Source organism: Lepisma saccharinum, chromosome 5 (genome assembly GCF_977018435.1).
Source record: "Lepisma saccharinum chromosome 5, izLepSacc3.1, whole genome shotgun sequence".
In the NCBI taxonomy this organism is placed as follows: Eukaryota; Metazoa; Arthropoda; class Insecta; order Zygentoma; family Lepismatidae; genus Lepisma; species Lepisma saccharinum.
This window is the reverse complement of record NC_139233.1, coordinates 50,471,769-50,492,145: the sequence shown is the minus strand read 5'-3', so window position 1 is coordinate 50,492,145 and position 20,377 is coordinate 50,471,769. Positions and strand designations below refer to the sequence as shown.

Genomic DNA, 20,377 nt, shown 5'->3' with positions numbered 1-20,377 from the left:
GCAGTTACACCAGAAAGTAAACGGTTAGATCCATTACAGTTACTAAAGAAAAATAACAGAAAGTAACTCGTACAGTTATTTGAATAAAGTAACCAAGAGTAATCCATTTTAGAAAGTAACTCGTTACAGTAAATGCTATTTCCGAAACAGTTACTAAAGGAACGTAACTGAGTTAAAGTTCTTAATGTGCAACTAACTTCGTTCTTTGGAAGTTAACAAAGAGAAAACTAAATATATGCTTACAGGCCGAAACCAAGTGTTAGGTAATAATCAAAATCTAATTATTGATAACAACTCGTTTGAACCAGTTTCCAAATTCAAATACTTAGGAGTAATATTAACAAATGGAAATTATATTAAAGAGGAAATAAAAAGTAGGCTTAATTCAGGAAATGCATGTTACTTTTCTCTTCATAAACTTTTGTCTTCTCGTTTAATATCTAAGAAACTAAAAGTTAAAATATACAAAACAGTAATTTTGCCTGTAGTATTATATGGGTGTGAAACTTGGTCCCTTACATTGAAAGAGGAACATAAATTGAGAGATCCTTAGGAAAATATTTGTACCTAAAAGAGATGAGGAGACAGGTGAGTGGAGAAGGTTACATAATTTAGAACTACATAATTTGTATTCATGTCCAGATATTATTAGAATAATTAAATCAAGAAGACTGTAAATAGCAGAGTGGAGACAGTTGAAAACAAATCTTTCTAGAGAAAATTTTAACCTTCCGCTAGCAGAGACTTACTAGTGATTGAAGAGTTTCCTATATGGAGATCCTTTAGCTACTGCCATGGACACTCCGCTCTTGAAGTAGGCCCTTTTCACGTAAACCACCTTGCAAGGGGCATCGGGCACGAACCACAGCACCAGCTCAAACACTCCCATGAAAGCGAACTTCTTCTTGCACATGATGGCGAGACCTTTGGTGATTGAAGGCAGCATGTCCGCAGGGTTCTTGGAGATGATTTCATCCCAAACCCTCTTCACTACTGGATCGTCGGAGTACTGGGGAGAGAGAAAAGCAAGAAACGGGTCAGTAAAATCGAGTAAAGGTTCGAATTAATATAATTGTTGCCAAATGTTATGGATTCCTTATTCCGTCTTGGATTCTGAGCTTGTATACTTTTCAAAGTGGTTACTCCAGATGACCTTGAAATATTAGTTTTTCGCGGTTGGGTGAGACACGACTACGATTTTCAGAAATGCGATTCCATAAATCCCAATATAATATTGTTAGTGATTGAATGAAGCCATTTTCAGCGTTCATACTGACCCAATTGTACAGAAAATTGCGAATGAAACTCTTTTTGGCGCCAATAGATCTTGTCGACCATTTATCTATACAATGTTTCCGAGTTAAAGCAACAGATGGTGTCTTTGGGTGACAAATTATATTATCTTGCATTCATGAAATAACGTTTAGGAGAAGCTTAGTTTTGAATTAGTTAGTTGCAAACATTTAGTATTTGAAAGCAATATTGCAAATTCACCTTAACAAGCAACCAATTGCTGCCCGCTATTTTATATTGGCCACATTTCCTAACCTATAGATTGAAAGTTTAATTTCATTAACACTGAATCAATAAGCCTATTTTGTACTTAATGCGTCGAATAGCTAGCTATAGTGCGCGTCAAATCTCCTGCATATGGCGATAGCCAATAGCAGCGCACTGCAGCGGTGCCATGTCGAAATCTCACACGGAAAAGAGACAGCGTGGTTGAGCGAAACGCCTTGTCACGGAGAGCACGGAACATTAGATAATATAACATATAATAAACTTATGGGAGAAAAGAACATACCTGATTATGCCAGAGGGACTGCATAATTGTTTCAATATTCTCAAGGTGGAAGTTTGATAAGATATTTTGTCCCGTAAAGAGTAAGTTATCTTTTTGGCAGTAGAAAATTCGCCACAATCGTAAATTTCAAAGACGGTTCTACGAACTACGTCTTTTTCAAAGTTATCTAAGTTTGTCGTTCTTTTTTGGTACGTTAATGTGCTTTCTAGGTGATTGAAACATTTGAGCAGGCCCCGATCCACATTGTTTTGCCCCCGAACATATCCGAGAAACGGTAGCTTGATTCACACCACACGCTAGAGCTGTTAGAGCCTGGCACTTCTTAAAGTAAATTTACTGCTCTCTTCTTGACTCGAACATTTTTTTTAAAAAAAATTGTACACCTGAAAAATCACCTGTCGTGCCTGGCTTCGTACAACACTGTATTGTTCTCTTCTCTCGCTATCACTACCACTTGGTTTACTCAACGACATGATGCACACACACACACACACACACACACACACTAAAAACGTGGGAAAAACGAACAGTGACGGTATCCTCTTCGTCAATTTCTCCTTCTACCATCACTGGGAACGAACCTGCCCTGTTCCCTTCGTTAATCGGAAAGTTTCGGAATGCAACAGGAACGAAGGGAGAACAAAAACGATACAATGCAAATACGTTTATAATAACATTGCTTCTACAGAGGGAACGGTATAAGCTACAATCACGCTTGTTTTTCGTACATACTCGCAAATTCATTATCTTTCCATCTGTTGAACTACTGACACTTGAAATAATATATTTATATCCGAGCGCCAGGTACACGATTTAGTAGCGAGGTGAAACAGGTTCTGAACTAGGCAACGCCGCACGTCTGTGATTCGCTGGTGCTGTTCAGCAGTTCAAGGCCATATGCAGGAGATTTGACGCGCACTCTAGCTATCTCTCCTAGTTTCGTCTGGAGTTGCATGTGCGTCCTGCCCAGGGTTGGCAAAATTTGTGATTTTTTCAAAAGAAACAAAACAGTTTTTTTTGTTTTAAACATGTTTTAAATACGTATTTTAAACAGGAAGCGAAAGAAACATGTTTTAAACAAGCAGAGACGTTTAAAACATAATGCCAAGAAGGCATATTTTCTAAGAATAGTGATTAATAAGGAATCTGTTAATCATCCAAGAAGGGACTGTGTTCCTAGTTAAAAAGTAAAAACTTAACTAACTTCTTAAAATATCTATTTATATTAGTCTTGAATCTCGGATGAAGGCTGTTCGAGAAGGTCCACAGTTGCCAGACCCACTCAGTCCACGTGGTAGCTACTCTGTTTTTAGAAATACGTTTTATCGTGAATGCAACAAAATATTGACATTAACAACTATGTGCTGTGCAGTGTATTAATTGAGGAACAAAACGGCTTGATCTATGTGTAGTATTCAATTTCAGAAATGTTTTATACGCTTGTAAAAAACACATTGCCAGGTGTTTTAAAAGTGGCCTATCGGTATTCAGCACGATATATTTCTTTGTTAATTTAATATACATTTTCAGCCACTGAACAGATTTCTGTGCACAGTAAACAAAATGACACGGAAGGAATGAAAGTACAAAGTTACAAAACACGCAAATAGCTACAGACTGTCAAATATCAAGTGCCAAAATGTGTTTTAAATAAGTCTTAAAAAAAACATGTTTAAAACACTTTGTTTTAAACGTTTTAAACATTTGTAAAAAACAAAGCCGTGTGTTTTAAACGTTTAAAACAAGTTGTTTTAAACACTTTTGTTTTAAACATGCCAACCCTGGTCCTGCTGCCCCATTCTCGTTTTCGTCCCGAGTGGCAAATGTCTGCCTCGTCTCGAATAATAAATACTCTTTAAATATTAAAATTTAAATATTAATGTTTAAAACAAACTAAAAATCGGGCAGGCACTACTCTCATTTGGCTGAAAAGTAATTTTGATTTAGGTGAAACTACAGTATTTCATTCTAGTTTACCAAAGCCTTAAACTAAACCCGGATTTATATATGAGTATGTAGAGGTCCAGGCTAGAAAACTTTCTTGAGGCCCTTCTGTTTCTTTACTTTGTCTTATTGTTTTTCTGTTTCTCTATTTCTATCTTTCATCTTCTGTATCTTATTTATATTTATTTCTTTCTTCCTGTGTTTCCTGATCTTATTCTAATTCTTCTTCTCTCTCTCTTTCTTTCTTTCTCCGTTTCTATGTCTGTTTTTCGGCCTCTGTTGCTCCTTCTTTCTTTGCGTATCTTTCTTTCTTCCTTCTTTGATATCTCTATCATTCTTCCTCTGTTTCTCTACCTTAATCTCTTTCCTCTTCTGTTTCTATCTCGTTCTCTGCTGGTCTTGGTCTCGCCATGGCACCTTCTGTATTACAAAATAACAAACAAGGATAAAAATGATTCATTCGATTCGCCCCTACCTTGAAAATGTCCTCAATGACTGTCCCAGCGACCAGCCCTACTCTCCAGCGATCCGCCAAGACCCCTTCAAGGGAGGAGAAGGGCATTGCCCTTCGATCCATCGTCAGGAAGGACATCAAGGCTGCGGAGTAAGCAGCGTACGTCACCACTGCGGTAAGAGCTGACATTATGAACACCAGCTGCGTGGATAGAGTTGGAGGGTTGAAGTCAGCGCCTGGAATGAGATGACGGGCTGTATGAGTGAATCTGAGCACCTGATCTTGCTAGCGTCCCCCAGAGCGTCCACAACCCACTGCCAACGATGAGGGAGACGGATTCCCACATATAGGAGCCGTCGAATACCAATCGCCCAGGGTGCAAAATCATACATGTATATGTATATAGTATAATGCCATTAAATATATGTCAATTATTATATAAAAAAATATGTTATAAAACATACAATATATTATATCGACTGTCCTTCATTCCAAATTCGATTGCAAACTGAAGATTTTTAAAAAGTACTACTAATACTATGAACAATCATTTACTTGACTAGGGGGAGTGGTGAAAATGAAGAGACATTAAGAAGATAATAGTTTCCTGTATAAAATTCACATCTAAAAGCTAATACGTGTTTATTTATTTATATATCTATTCCCTCAACACTATATAGTTTGTGGTAGCTGACGAAAGGCGATGAGAAATGGAGAAGAAAGAACAAGTCGGACTAATTTATGTGTTTTTGGGATTGCTGGGTTCAGTGTTCTTGGAGATGAGGCTCTTTGTTGTTCATCTTCTGTGTGCGTTTTTGATATTATTCCCATAAGGGTATATTCGACTTAAAAACTTATCGTTTATCTTTTGTTGTTAGAACAAAAACTCCCCCCCTGGGAAAGTTTTATGGGGGGTTACGACAAGATCGTTGGTGGGGAGAACCTCCCTCCCACCGGGATTTCGTACCCTGCATCCGCCTCATCAGGTGTGAGTCGGGACATCTCACGTTCCACGCCGATGACAATGTCCTCTCGAGTCCGATTTGTCACAATTGAAGCTTTTTGACACCTAGGACCCTATGTTGCATAATGGGATAATCTAGCATAATTTGCAAAGTTGCTTCTCTGGGAGGGAAAAATTCACTTAAGGACCATAATTTGAGAAATCAAAAATAAAATTATTGTCGTATGCCGATTGAACTTGAACGCCAGACCTGGTTATTAAATGTTGTTCTTTATCACACTGTGTATTGTTTCTCTCATGTATGTCTCAACATCATAGCCGTTCTTCGTGACGATACTTCTTTCATTTATACCAATATGTAAGTTGTTGTACTTGTTCTGTTACTGTGTTCCTGAATTATACACTTTTGTTTGTGTTACAAATTCTGTCTCATTCTTAACTCCATTTCCTGGATAATTGAAGAACTGAAAGAACCCGAAACTCAACAATTATATCCAGATCTTTTTCCTTCACACCCTCTTCTCTTCATCTTTTCTTTATTCCCCCCAGTTTACTTCGCGAGGAACATTTCATGGCAATAGATCTGTAGAAAGTTGTGGGCCACAAATAAAGCAAATGTTCCACTTTGTAGTCGACGAATCTTTTCAACCTTTCTCTAGTTCAATGTTGAACTCATCTCGGAAAGTAGATGCGTGACTTATGATTACAATCATTCGAAAAATAGCCTTACCTTGTTGGCAGAAAACGCCATAGACATACAAGAGACAGTGGCCCAGAGGGAGTAAGTATCTTCTTTCCTGGACAACTCCAAACCTGTGGCACAGAGCATAAACGGCAGACAAGCTGACGGACATGATGAGGATGCCTGTTCCTATAGAAAGCCAGAGTTTACCTGAGAACGGGATGATGAAGGAATCCCACGCTGAAGGCTGTTCGGGTTCCTTTACGAACAGCCTGTACCTACAGGAAATCACATCAAGTTATTAAAAATCAGAATGACCAGCAGAGAAAGAAAAACAGAGACACAGAGACACGTATAAATAAATATACGTATATATAAGGTGGCGCACGAAAAAATAGCCCGAGTAAGCAGCAAGTGCTACTGACTCGGACTACTTTTTAGTGCACCACCCTGTATATAGATGAGCATATTTAAAGAGATAGAAATAATAAAATACAAAACAAAATAAGATTTTTAAAAAGTAAGATAAGCGATGTGCCCTATTTATCGTATTAACAATTAAGACTGGAGGGGAGGTGGTAGATTTGCCAATGCTTGCCACCTGTCTAGCCACAATGCTTTAAAATTCTAAAGCACTCCCTCAACTGTTCACCATATTTTGATCAGAAGTATGTAAAAGCCTTCCATTTAGGTTTCTTACGTTCATTTGAGGATAAATAGATGACATATGAACATAAAAGAAAATACTTAGCTCAAGTATCAGATACAGGTGTCCATAATAATAATATCAACATAACAATACAACTATTCAAAAAATATATTAGGACAATAATTCTTGGATACAGATAAAATCAGTCATTATTTTGAAATAGTCAGTTAATTTTATATTAAGAAATGTAATTATGTCATTTAACATTGACTACAATATCAACCAGTTTTCACCTGAATCTTTGCACACAATTTGTCAGCTATGTACGTACAAGATATCGTGAAAGAACACTTTTAGAATACAAAATGGACGCGAAGGAAGTGGATTTTCGGAGACAAACTTTTCATAAACATGGCAGCAGCTCAGTAATTCATGGTGAGACTCACCTGATGATTGTGACAGTTCTGGTGAAGTCAGCCACTTGTGACCTGATGTCGGTGACTATGAAATGTGCAACGGCAGCCTCGGCCTCCCCCCTGTGGACCATTCCAATCATTCCGTTCCATGTTCCATCTTTCGATCTGGCTCCCCATTTCCCATCCACACACGGAAGAACAGTTGTTCTGAAAGGTAAATAAGTACAGGGTAATTCAACCTTAACACCCCATATAAAATGTAAAGGAGTTAGGCTGGGCACAATTGGTCATCATGATATAAGTATACTTTTGGAGGAATTGTGCAACTGTCATATGCGACACTGGATCTCGTTGGAGGTGTCGTTGATTAAAATCATTTGCAATGACACGTGAACTTCTCTCCCCAGACAGCAGTACGAATTCGATGCGTTCCTTCTGCGTTAGGAGACACGTGAAAAATGAGACATTTGTTACAATCTTGCAGTCTTAACTTTTTACTGGTTAAAGATACATCGGAAAAAACTTCATCATCGCATTTCTCGTGAAATTCCAGTCTGATTTGATATCACATCACTCCCTTCCCATTTAAAACTTGAGTTGAATTAAATATGGTTGCCACGAATATGGCGGACGTCCGCTTGGAACACACCAATATGGATTTCCCTAGGCCTAACCTGTTTCTATCCTGACCAATTGAGGCGTTGAGGATACGAAGAGCGAACTCACCATTGGCTGATTATTTTTTTTCCATAACTTGGTTTGTCAGGCATTAGGGAATATGCAAGATAAGCTTTTTTGTTGAAGAAGCCCTTCTAACCATATAAAACTAGGGCTGACAGAAGCTCTCCTATCTTCGAAGACCGGTGGAGCTCCGGATACGAAGGGCGAACTCAACACCCTAGATCCCTGCTACTCGGACCTCGCCCTCCCAACTCCACCGCTTGGCACTTGGCTTGGGTGATTCAATCCGTTAAGTTTAGTTTAGTTTGCCTGTCACTTCTATTGCTCACGTTGGTGGAATGTTATCACGATCTCATTACGTGAATTATGGATAATCAAAGTTCAATCTGGCCACAGTTAAGTTACCGAGTCTATGATTCCCCTGTGCTTGTTCCCCTGCAAAATTGAAGGATATTCTAGATCTACTGCCATACGTTCCACTGCCATGGTCACCATACTTCACAACCATTCTGGAAAATGAAGCTGGAAATAGCTCCACGCCAAACGAGGGTGACGCTGAGGAAATATAAGACGACCAAGTGGATTACGATAACTAATTACATATTGTTCAGTTTAAAATAAAGTTATAATAATGTTTTAAGCTCAATGAGAAAAAAGATGTGAGTGAGTTCTGATTTTGTTATTAGTATATTGTGCAATACAGTTACTTTCATTAGTATTTTTGTGCAATAAAGTTATTTTCATTACAAGTCTGGTTTTCCTTAATTTTTTCCTTGACATTTATTTTCTTTGCTCACTTTGGAATGTTTGTTATAGATAATATTTCTTAACAAAATTTAGACATCCAAGAGCAAAAATAGCTAAAATGCCTTTTTTGTTGAGTTCGCCCGAGTGCAAAATTACTTCAATGCGTTTTTCTCGAAACCAGCATTTGTTGAGTTCGCCCTTCGTATCCGCAACGCCTCAATTGTACCCAGCCTAACTCCTTTACATTTTATAAGGGGTGTTAAGGGATTTTTGAATCACCCTGTAAATAAGTGTTATTTGCTTGTTAAATGTTGTTCTTTTTCGTCATACGGTCCACTGCTGATATATATATATATATATATACACCATTATTTGAATTACAGTTTTTATCAGTTCAAGCATGTGATGAGAAATACTAAACCAAGGTTGTAACTTTAAGAAAAAAGTAAACAAACCTGCCCTCACTTGTAAAAATCTCTTCTGGAGTAATTCCTGGCAATCATGAAACTGAAATCTGCATGAAATTGGCAATGATGTAGCCATCAGTTAACTTTTTGATCAGTATTATCAGTCTGGAAATAACTATCATAATATAATATAATATAATTATTGTGATATAATAGTAGATTATCCTTGTAGTTATTTCAGGTACTTGTCCTATAAGGCCCGAACACATCTCACTCGTTTATTTCCTTAATTTTAGCATTGATACTTACATATTCTGCATTGCGGAAGATTCTTTAAGTTGAAGTTATGCCTTTTTCCATAAAATAGTGTCAATTTTTCATATTACAAGTCATTATTTGTCTTCCTTGTTATGCTTGGGTAACAGACAATATGGCGTGCACTCGTCATGGATCATCGCGCGTCGTGCTTGTGTTTTGTCGATTTGGAGTGGGTATGCAGTGTTTCAACCTTCTTAACCGAAAAATACCTACTTTCGTGTTTATTATGTCATCATAAACCATTGACGGATAGCCCCAAAAACCATTCACGATAGCCCATAAAAACCATCTACGACAGCCCCACGAACCATTTCCGGCAAGGTTAGGTTAGGTTTGGTTAGGTTAGGTAAGCGTAGTTAAAAAAAAATAATTAAAAATCTCGTAAAAAGAAGGCACGTTTGGAAACACTGCCGAGACCGCGTGACTTTCGACGCTCGCGCCATCTGCACGTACATAATGGAAACAACGGCCTAATGTTACAGAAGATGCAAGTTCCTTACGTAACAACTGATTAAATAATTATTTATTGTTCTGCAGCATTCTATGGTGAAGTTTTTAGTTTCCGCGAAAGAAAATACCTCGAAGAACCTCGACAATGATACAGAAAGTGATTTCAGTAAGTAGTTTCTCCTGTAAATTTGAAGAAATCCGTTCGGGCGATATCAGACAGTTACTGTTATTTCTATTGAATGGATACCTTTATTAATTTCTGATTGTAGTCAATGACTGCATCCAGTATCATGGACAGCTGCGTGACTGTTGGCATTCGATGTTTGTTGATCAACAGTTGAGAGGCGACAGGTGCCATGTTTTTATAGTTTCTCTGCTATTTCAACTCAACTATATTGGTAATTTAGTAATTTTATGGGCGTTAAATTTCTGCTTTGGAGGAGTAGTCAATAAGATGGCTACATTCAAGAGTTGCATCTAGAAGTAGAAAGTATTCAACTTCAGTCTTGCGCTCCATTCTTTACAAATTTCTTACTCGTGGTAACCTTCGAGGTTTTACAGCCAACTAACTGATATACAGTGTTCCCAAATCGAATTCACCATTATTGATGAAATGGTGTATTTACAGGAAGATAATCAAATTGCCTGATCTATCTTATATTCATTTTTTAAAGTCTAGTCACTCGCTTACCTCTCTCTAAGCTCATCTCTAGGATTAAGATGAGTGATTAACTAAATATTATTTATCTCAAGATTCTAGCCTTGGATCACTGTATTCGTAATGCCTTGCGTAAACTAGTTCCGGGTATACAATACAGTAAAAATACAAAAGAAGATAGACACTTACGTGAAGTTGAGTTTTTCCTGAAGATGCAGCCAAAGGTCTCCTACATATCCAGTTAGTTGTATTTCTCCGTTCTTCTTCCTTTTATTAATAATAATTGGTGGATCCTGTTGAGAAAGCAGAGGATAATTTAACATACAGCATTCATATTACACAAATTAAAAGTGTGTGTATCAAGAGTAAAAACTATTTGGAAGACAAACGTAAAAATGCATTATTTGGAAGTTAGATCAGCCATCATATCCTTACAGGGGTGTAAGGGGTGCTCTTTCCACGTAGTGCACCCAATAGTCAACCTCACTTCCACGTAGTACACCCTGGACTGCAGGCTAACGAGGCTCTGGCGACTGACCCCGTGGCCAGTATAATTTTGTTTGTGTTGTCCTGTGTTTTGTCCTTTATTTGTGCTGAGTGCTCCTTTACAGCCTCAGCTTTTAACGAAAGTCAGAATATTTTATGATTTTAGTTCTGCAACGTTAGAGTTGTTATGTGTAACAATAAGGGGCTGGACCCCGTATAATGTGACGAGTGCAAAATAGCCTTAGTGCTGACGCACCCAAAATTTTAAATTCAAATTCAAAAAAATCATATCCTTACAGGAAGCCAAGCAAAGATGTGCTCTAACCTATAAGTTCACGGGGCCTCGCGTAGTGTAACGACTGTCGACCATAACACTTCGATCACCGATGCAAATTTTTTTGGTTTGTTGAGATGTGGGTGCTTATAAAATAAATTTGGCAACAGTGAGTGACGTCAATAAATGGCGCTGATTGGTGGACGTGTTGAAGTGCATGTGCAGGACAAAAACGGCCCTTGTGTACCGGCAAGCGTGAAATATATACATATATATATTTATTTAAGTATTTATAAGAATTTAAATTATTGGTTTGATCTTGTTGTGAGCATAACTGTTGATAGACTGTGGATTGATTAGTTGATTATTCCAAAGAAAGTTAATTTAGTTGAATTTTCATATTACCACTTTCATCAAGAAAGGAACTTCTCTCTCTCTCTCTCTCTCTCTCTCTCTCTCTCTCTCTCTCTCTCTCTCTCTCTCTCTCTCTCATGCGAGCTCTCCCACTAAATATGTATTCATGTAAACCTGGATCTTAAGTAAATGTTGAACCCAAACATTGTAATTAAGCAACTTATCTGTCTGAATAAATGTATTGTTTGAGTGAATTATGTTGTCCTATTTTCAATACTGAAAATAAGGTTACTTTTCATTCGAGTATTTAGGACCTCTTATGGACCCAGATTCTGGTAGGAGTTCAGCTCCGAAAGGCGGTTGTACGACTTAAGTGGCAGAGTGGCCATCAAAACGCGATACGACGCCAGGGGTCCCGGGTTCCAATCCTGGGTAAGAGATGGATGTTTGTGTTTGCCCTGAATGAATAGTTAGAGAATGGAGCCAGATTGCTATGAGAAAGACAACAACAGAGGAAACTGCCGGTTAGTGGTTTTCCTATGTTTCAAGCAAATGGTTAGGTCATTGGTGCCAGTGATAGCGGATTCGATTCCCGTTGGGAGCTCCCAAAATTCGTGAGAGCAATTGGGGAGCTACTTAAAAAAAAAAGTAGAGGGCTTCGGTCTCAAAAGCCAAATACAAGGATGATCGACGTGCTGACCACTCGTTACTCAATGAAAAATCGCTTGTTAGCCTCGGCCTTCAGAGGGCTGTTGCGCCATAGAATTGAGTTTTATTTTACGTTTGCCTCATCGTGGGTTTCGGCACTATCTACACGCAGTTACAGTGCCGTGCACTGAAAGTTTGGGTTTGTAAGTACACCTTTATACACCGCAGGGTGCGAAATCATTGAAGACTGGTGGGGGGAAGAAGATCTTAATCTACACCCCCATATATATACGTGTGTATGTATATATATATATAAATAAATAAATTAGCCCGACCCTGTGGCCGAGTGTTTAGCACATCGCGCTGCGACGCCAAGGGTCCCGGGTTCGAATCTCGGTCGGGCTTGGTTGTTTGTGAATGTCCATTCATCAATTTCATCATTTCATCACTCATCCCCATCTTCGCAAATTAGCCAAGAGGCACAAAACGCGAAGTAAAATAAACTAAATCAAATCAAATCAAAATAAATAAATTATTATGATATGGATATTTATAATGTTATTAAATATAAAAATCAATTAATTACTAATATTTTTGAGAAACATTATTATTAAATACACATAAAGTAATTAATTAGTTACTTTTATGTACAGGGTAAGTCAAAATGATGGACCCGATTACAGAAATTTATTCTGTGAAATCTAATAAACATATGTTATTGTGAGACATGCGCTTCGAAAGATTAACTTTCAAAGTTTAGTTTCTATGTAGTGTTTCCACTTTCTACCGCTAGGAGTCAGCAGCGAGCAGGAAAATGGCGTGGACTGGAGAACAGAGATCTTTCTGTGTGTTTGATTATCATGTGAACAAGTCTGTGATTAGTATGCAATTGCATTTCCGTACCAAATATCGGAGAGAACCACCTATGGGGAAGGCCATTCGTAAGTGGTATGAACATTTCAGACATTCGGGCTGCATCTGTAAACGAAAATCGATTGGCTGTCTGTTGACTGGGGAAGACACAGTGGAACGAGTGCGCACATGTTTCGTGTAGAGTCCACAGAAGTTCACCTACCGGGCAGTGAGAGAACTTCAACTTCCACAGAAAACAATCTGGCTGGTTCTGCAGAAACGTTTACAAATGAAACCCTACCACTTGCAACTAGTTCAAGCCTTAAAAGACACTGATTATGCTTTGCGCACATCCTTCTGTGCTGATTTCCTCGAATTAATGGAAACAGATGGGTTCTCTGAGAGGTTAATTTACTGTGATGAAGCAACTTTTCACCTTTCAGGGAAAGTGAATAGACACAACGTAAGGATTTGGGGAACTGCTAACCCCCATTAATTTGTGGAACACGAACGCAATTTTCCCAAAGTGAATGCCTTTTGTGCCATTTTCCATGAAAAGATTTATGGGCCCTTTTTCTTCGATGAACGTACTGTGACAGGACTTGTTTTCCTTGATATGCTGCTACTATGGCTCCTTCCACAGCTTGCAGAGGATAGCGCAGATTTCATTCTCCAATTGGATGGTGCCCCTGCGCATTGCCATGGCAGCGTTCGGTACCATCTCAATGGGGCATTGGAACAACGTTGGATAGGCTGTGCATCTCCGGAGGATCGACCTCTCGTTCATTGGCCACCTCTTTCCCCCGACTTGTCCCCATGTGATTTCTTCATGTGGGGTTTTGTCAAGGATCATGTTTATGTACCACCACTTCCGACAACATTGGATGACCTGCGTGCCCGCATCACAGCAGCCATTGCTGATATTGACAGCAACATGCTACACAAGGTTTGGCAGGAGATACACTATCAGCTTGATGTGAGCCGTATTACGCGAGGTGCTCACATAGAATACTTGTGATTTGTTTGAAAAAAACTTTGACAGTTTACCTTTCTTAGCACATGTATCACAATAACATTTGTTTATTATATTTCACAGAATAAATGTCTGAAATCGGGTCCATCATTTTGACTTACCCTGTATATCAGATATGTGTAAAGTAGCAAATTATTTATTTTACTAACTGGTTAAAGATGTCAATAAATTACGAAATATGGAGGCACATAGTGTTCCGGATTCCACTTTAAACTGTAGGTCCAGTCCCGATTAGCCTTTCTGTGCATAAAGTGGACTTAAAACACAAATTCAATCAATCAAAAAAAATACGAAATAGTTTTGTTATGTACAAGCTGTTGTTTAGTTTTTGTATTAATACAAAACTATTATAATTTATAATTATGTTTAACTTGCATTCTTCTTTGATTGCACGCATATTGTTATTGGTGTAGACAGAGTAATAATCTCTTGAAAAACAGAGAAAGCATTCTGCACTCACTATTTTGTGTGTTTTCGATATTATCCTTAGTAAAGTACATAAGAAGTAAATACTAATTGCTTATATTGTTGTTGCAAGAAAAACTCTCCCCACCGATAAATTTTTGATGGGTGATTTTTGAGTTCAAGATTGTTGGTGGGGGAAATCCTCTGTCCCCCCCCCCCCCCCCAGGATTTCGCACCCTGATACACAGATAGGCGAATCGTAATTATATCTACAGTTCAAAATAGTATCCGAACCACCACGTGCCTACACCATATATCGAACAGGGAACAAGGCGACTACGTCATCGGCGAGGTCCTGGTGCAGTTTCTAGTATTTGTACATTTAACATTGCAATCTTCTACAAGTCTAGTGGTGCGACTGCGGAGGCTACATTCAAGTTGCATTTCCATTGCTCGACCAGTTGGGTAGGTAGAGACCTCTGCAGAAAGGAAGGCGAGCCTAAGATCCTTTTCTGTTTTGTAGTTTCCCACCCTCTCGCCCCCGCGGTTTAAATACTGCGTTTTCAGGTAGTCTAGTGTAATGTCTCCACTTCGGTGTCTTATCATATCGTTGAGAAACTCTGGGTGGGGTGGGGGATTCTGCAGTCATTATTTCTGCATGGTGCAATGTTGGATTTGTCCCTCTAGTGGCGAAAGGCGGTAATAGACCACAGGAAATTAGCACCTCTGAAAACAGAAAAGACACAACATTTCACGATTTGAGAATTCTTGTGTTGCCTCTCTTTGTTATCAGTGTGAACTTGATGACCGCCTCTCATGTGTGTGTGTTTGTAGAAAGAGAGCAAGTCAACTTTAAACAGAAACATTCCTGTGCCATTGAAAATGATGGAGGAACACTCACAGCCCAGGACATTTGGAGCATTCAGAAATTGATTAGTACCATTAATACTTGGAGCACTTGATATAGACTTCCCACGATTAAATAACATAAGGTAACTCCTGATCTTCCGGTACACGTCACTGGAACTAATCCACAACGAAATACCGACACCCTCCATTCACCTTCCCACCCTCTAAAAGAAAAGTTTCGAAAACATATGAAGGGTACAGAGGAAAAACGATCAAAGTCCACTTTTAGTGAAAATTGAGATTATGATACTATGGTATTGTTACGACCTTACTTATTTTGTAACTTTACAATTCCATGTTGTCACGTGCCATTTCCGACGACACAATGAAAAATGCAAGGAAGAACTGTTTCCCGAAAGCGACGATAGATGGCAGCACGCCATGTAAAGAAGAGCAGAGTTCATTGTAGAAACTAGGAGCGGAGAAGAGCGATTATATATATTATAGTAAATGAAAAATATATAAAGGAAGAGTATAAAAATTATAGAAGGAGTGAATAAAATGTTATATATAGCCAATTAAGATAAATAAGAATATCCTCATATATGAAACAATTAGAAAAGTTAATAAGTGAGCAAATGAATTCAGAAATGTATCTCTCTCTCTCCTTTTTGATCCTCTGACGAGGAGAACATCGTCAGCTTTTGTATTTGTCCGTCCCTCGATGGCGCTGTGTTCAATTAGACGCCCCGAAGCACTTACGGTTGCGCTTCTTATTAGACGCACTGGGCCATAGGCAGCGCTTGCTGTTAGCGATTCTGGGCTATTCCCCTTTTGGTCGTTACATAGGAGGTGGCGCTACTGTCAGTTTAGTCGACCCTACTCTTTCAATAAGTATAGCTTGTATCTTTTGCCAAAGAAAAGGGAAAAGCGAGGGCATATATGTAATAAATAAGATTATGCTTTAAAAGGAAAGACAATAAATTAGAAGAAAGAAAAGAAGAATAAGCCTTCTTAAAAAATTAGAAAGAAGAAGAAGCCTTTTCCTAAATAGAAAGAAGAAGAAGTATTTTCCAAAAATGGAAGAAAGAAAAGAAGAATAACCCTTTTCCAAAAATAGAAAGAAAAGAAGAAGAAGTCTTTTCCAAAACATTAGAAGGAAGAAAAGAAGAAGAAGTCTTTTCCAAAAAAATTAGAAAGAAGAAGAAGCCTTTTCCTAAATAGAAAGAAGAAAAGAAGTATTTTCCAAAAACAGAAAGAAGAAAAGAAGAAGAAACCTTTTCCCAGATCAAAGATAGGAAGGAAGAAGAAGCCTTTTCCCAGAAATTACGAAAAGAAAGAAGAAGAATATTTCCTTTCAATTAGTCATATATGTATAAGAATATAACCGACGTAAATTTGGGATCAGCATATACCGCGTGAGGCACCTAAAAGTACCACCTGAAATAGCGAAGAAACCAGAAACAGTAGCGATGTGAGGTTTGCGGAAACAATAATATCAAATGGGGCTCGTAAATCGGAGGTATGGGGTGGGTCGAAAAATATCGACAAATGGGGCATCTGGAGCAAAGTCATATTTTTTTAAATGGAACGATATACAATAACATGCATAATATAAAATAGCACACGCAGAGAAACAAACACAACGCCGTTGGTCTCATGCATCTACTGCACATAGGAACGAAGATATGGCCATGTGAAAATATGTAATATGCAACACCGCATTACTGCGGCCTGTAGGGACATTTCCTACGAGATGCTACATTCTGTGCAACGATCTTTGCGTGGGCGCCTCGTTACCTGTATCGCAGCTGACGGCCACCACTTTGAACACACACTTTGACAGGTTTTCGCTTCTTACGCAGTGGTTCTTCGTCATACTGTCATGGTCATTTTCATTATGCTGTAACACTGTCAAATACATGGTGTGGACGATGTCTACTGTATTTTTTCTTCCTTTAACACGTTCTTTCTTCATCTTGTCCAATGGCTTCCGACATCTCATACTTGTACATGCCGTGGTACTGACGGTCAAGTGGGCCACTTGTTAGTTTGTTTACATATTTTCACATGGTCTCACATGGTAGATGCATGAGACCAACGGCGTTGTGTTTCTCTGCGTGTGCTCTTTTATATTATGCATGTTATTGTATATCGTTTCATTTAAAAAAATATGACTTTGCTCCAGATGCCCCATTTGTCGATATTTTTCGACCCACCCCATACCTCCGATTTACGAGCCCCATTTGATATTATTGTTTTCCGCAAACCTCACATCGCTGCTGTTTCTGGTGGTACTTTTAGGTGCCTCACGCGGTATATATATATTTCAATGTGTATATACAAGCTTCGCTATATATGTTCTCTGTATTGTGTATAGTTTCCAGAATATAGATCCGCATTTAACTATATCCTCTTGGCTATAAAACGCTTTCTTATTTGGAATTCTCGAATAAAGAACCTATCCCCTGAGATTAAGATATATCTGTAGCCGTGGTATAAGTTTATTTTAAGAAGTGCACTAGAGAGACGTTGAAATGTTAAAAGAAAAATTGATATAGTGTTACCTCAAGTTCTTGTTAATGTCTATGATACTACATGGTGTGACGCAAATATGAACGCGCCAATCAGGGCGTTGTTGAACTAATGTATTAACCTTCCTGTAGCAATCTAATTAAGTCAGCTCGCTTAAGACAATGGGCATTTATTATGATGTAAATATAGATTTGCCAATCAAAGATTATCAATGTTTGATGAACTAACCTAATTGTAATTAAATAATGGCGGAACATTTAAATTTGTATAATTCCAAAATGTAAGATTTTATCAACGTTAAAGAAATAATTGTTAACTCAAATGAATATGTAAACTTTCTTTGTAAATTATTAATAGCCAAACTATGTATTTTTCAAATATCCTTCTGTTGTAATTTGGAATATTGTAATAAGAAATTACCTAAAGACAGGTGTTCGAGGCTGGAACTTTGGGTATAAATACGAAGCAGTTTGGTCTGTGGGGAGGTCTGTTCTGGTGTCAGTCTAGGAAGAAGTGAATAGGTGTAAGCCGCTCTTCTGTAAAACCTAGACTGGCCAAATAGGAATGGTCTAATCTAGGAAGAAGTGAATAGGTGTACGCCGCTCTTCTGTAAAACCTAGGTTAGCCGAATGGGATATAAGTTCCCATTTAGAAAGAAGTGAACAGGTGTTAGCCGCTCTTCTGTAAAAGCCTAAATTGGCCATGTCGGGTGATAACTCCAAGTCTAGGAAGAAGTGAATAGGTGTATGCCGCTCTTCTGTAAAACCTAGGTTTGGACCACCCTAGTTTTACCTTTCTAGTAAGTTTTAAATTATCTACTAACAATTGATCTCCAAGTTCCAGTTACGAGTTACCTAACCACTGGCTGTAAGTACTCAAGCGGCAAATAAACATTTCATTAAAACTCCACGACTTTGGTTGTATTTGTTCTGCACCTACCCTGAAAATAGGTTTCAGTGTAGACCTTTAGAGCCTCAATGCTCCCGACTATAGGAGTAAAGGGTGAGGAAAGTTACTAGGAACGTAACAGTATTGTAGGGGTGGTGCACTTCAACCTGACATGCTTAATTTTAGGAAAAACACTCATACTCCTGCACAAATCAGCTTTGAAAAATCATTTTTTCTGATTCATTATGTAGCATTTACAAAGTTCAAATTGCATTCCTGTAAAAAGTTAGAAAGTTGACTTTGATTGTTTTTCCCCTGTACCCTTCTCAAATGCAGACCTTAATTTGTTTTCGTTTCTTATCTACCTAGTAGATTTCTGATATGTAGATTTGCACAAGTTTGCTGAATTTTAGTATATATCCATTGATGATCCACATATATCTTCAATTCTTGAGTTAGTGCCTGTATATCTCATGAAGAAGGATCTTTGAGATGCAAGTGCAGTCCTTATGACTCATTGCTAAGCTCTTTCCACCTATCTGCCTGCGAACTGAAGCCATTGTCTTACTTATTCCTCCATTCGTAAACTTGCTGGCGTGGTAATCATGCATGGAGATATTGAATTTTCATTTGCCAGAGAATTTCTATAAGTTTTGGCTTCCAGAGGGCAAGAAACCACTGCTCTTCACTGATGGATGTGTGTGAAGGAGGCGCCATATTTTAAAATGACGAACATGGTGTTGTGAGGCTCACTTGATCAGTGTTGCACCCTTCAGGTCGTTTTGTAAATAACAGTTTTTTGATACCTGATGTAAATTTGACCCGTATACAGTCTGTCATATAATTTTTATCGGATATATACACTTACGGACTCTGAAGTGACGACAAGACGTAGACCCCGGAGGTCACTACGTCGAGCCCAGATCGGGACATTCGTTAGAAGAAGCCCCGATCGATCCGTCCATTCCCCAACGCCGTTGGTGATCAGTGGGAAGCTGCGTCTGATGCGATACACCTCTGTCAGGTTCTGCTTAGCTCCTCCTTGCACGACGTACATCTGGCTGTTGTATGGAAGAGGGACGTCGGAGAAGAAGTCTTCGATTGGGGTTCTCTGTGGAAGGGGAACGAACCACGGACTCTCTGAGATCACTTTGTCCAAATGAACAACCTGTTATGTTAACAGACAAAGTAATTAGTGCAGAAATTACGTGTGAAATTAAAAAAAATATCCAATGCGCAAAATTGCTTACTAAATTAACAAAGTAATCAATGTGCAAAATTACTTATTAAATTAACAAAGTAATTAATGTATAAAATTTCTTATTAAATTAACAAAGTAATCAATGTACAAAATTACATATTAAATTAACAGACAAAGTACTTAATTAATGAACATAATTACTTCATAAATTAACTGATAAAGTAATGAATCCACAAAATTACTTATTTAATTAACAAAGTAATCAACTAAAAAAATACTTATTAAATTAACAAAGTAATCAATTCAAAAAAATATCTATTAAATTAACAAAGAAAAAATTCACAAAATTACCTATTAAATTAACAAAGTAATGAATGCACAAAATCACTCATAACATTAACAAAGCAATCAATAAACAAAATTACTTACTACTTGTGTACTATAATAGGTCATCGTTTGTTCGATTCTCACTACCAGAAAGAAGAAATTTTGTCACCTGAAGACGAGAGAAGATTGGTTCGTTGAATTGTTGTTCTAAGTCCACTTTATTCAGAGATAGGGACTGGCCTACTGCTTCCACCGGTCATCGAATGCGGGACCCCTTGATTACAAGGCGAAGGACGAGAGAAGAGATGCTCTATCAAAACGTAGTGGTAGAATAGACAAAAATGGAAGCAC

General features: G+C 38.1%; 1 protein-coding gene across 1 annotated transcript; it reads right to left on the bottom strand.

The window, feature by feature from the left end:
- Positions 1–748: 748 nt before the first annotated feature.
- On the bottom strand, positions 749–20,152 carry LOC145988023 (glutamate receptor-like). Its single transcript, XM_083122861.1, has 7 exons — positions 20,129–20,152; positions 19,367–19,666; positions 10,364–10,467; positions 6,944–7,120; positions 5,897–6,126; positions 4,224–4,438; positions 749–1,009 (listed from the first exon to the last, which is right to left on the bottom strand). Exons 1-7 carry the CDS (start codon positions 20,150–20,152, stop codon positions 749–751), a joined length of 1,311 nt encoding a protein of 436 aa, XP_082978987.1.
- Positions 20,153–20,377: the final 225 nt, after the last annotated feature.

Bases quoted from the DNA above. Each gene is read 5' to 3' on its own strand.
- LOC145988023 (XM_083122861.1), bottom strand. From the start codon at position 20,152: ATGACCTATTATAGTACACAAGTA. The intron at 6,127-6,943 runs GTGAGTCTCACC...GATTTCCTGTAG, and splicing joins AGAACTGTCACAATCATCAG to GTACAGGCTGTTCGTAAAGG. The intron at 1,010-4,223 runs GTAGGGGCGAAT...CTCTCTCCCCAG, and splicing joins TCATTGAGGACATTTTCAAG to TACTCCGACGATCCAGTAGT.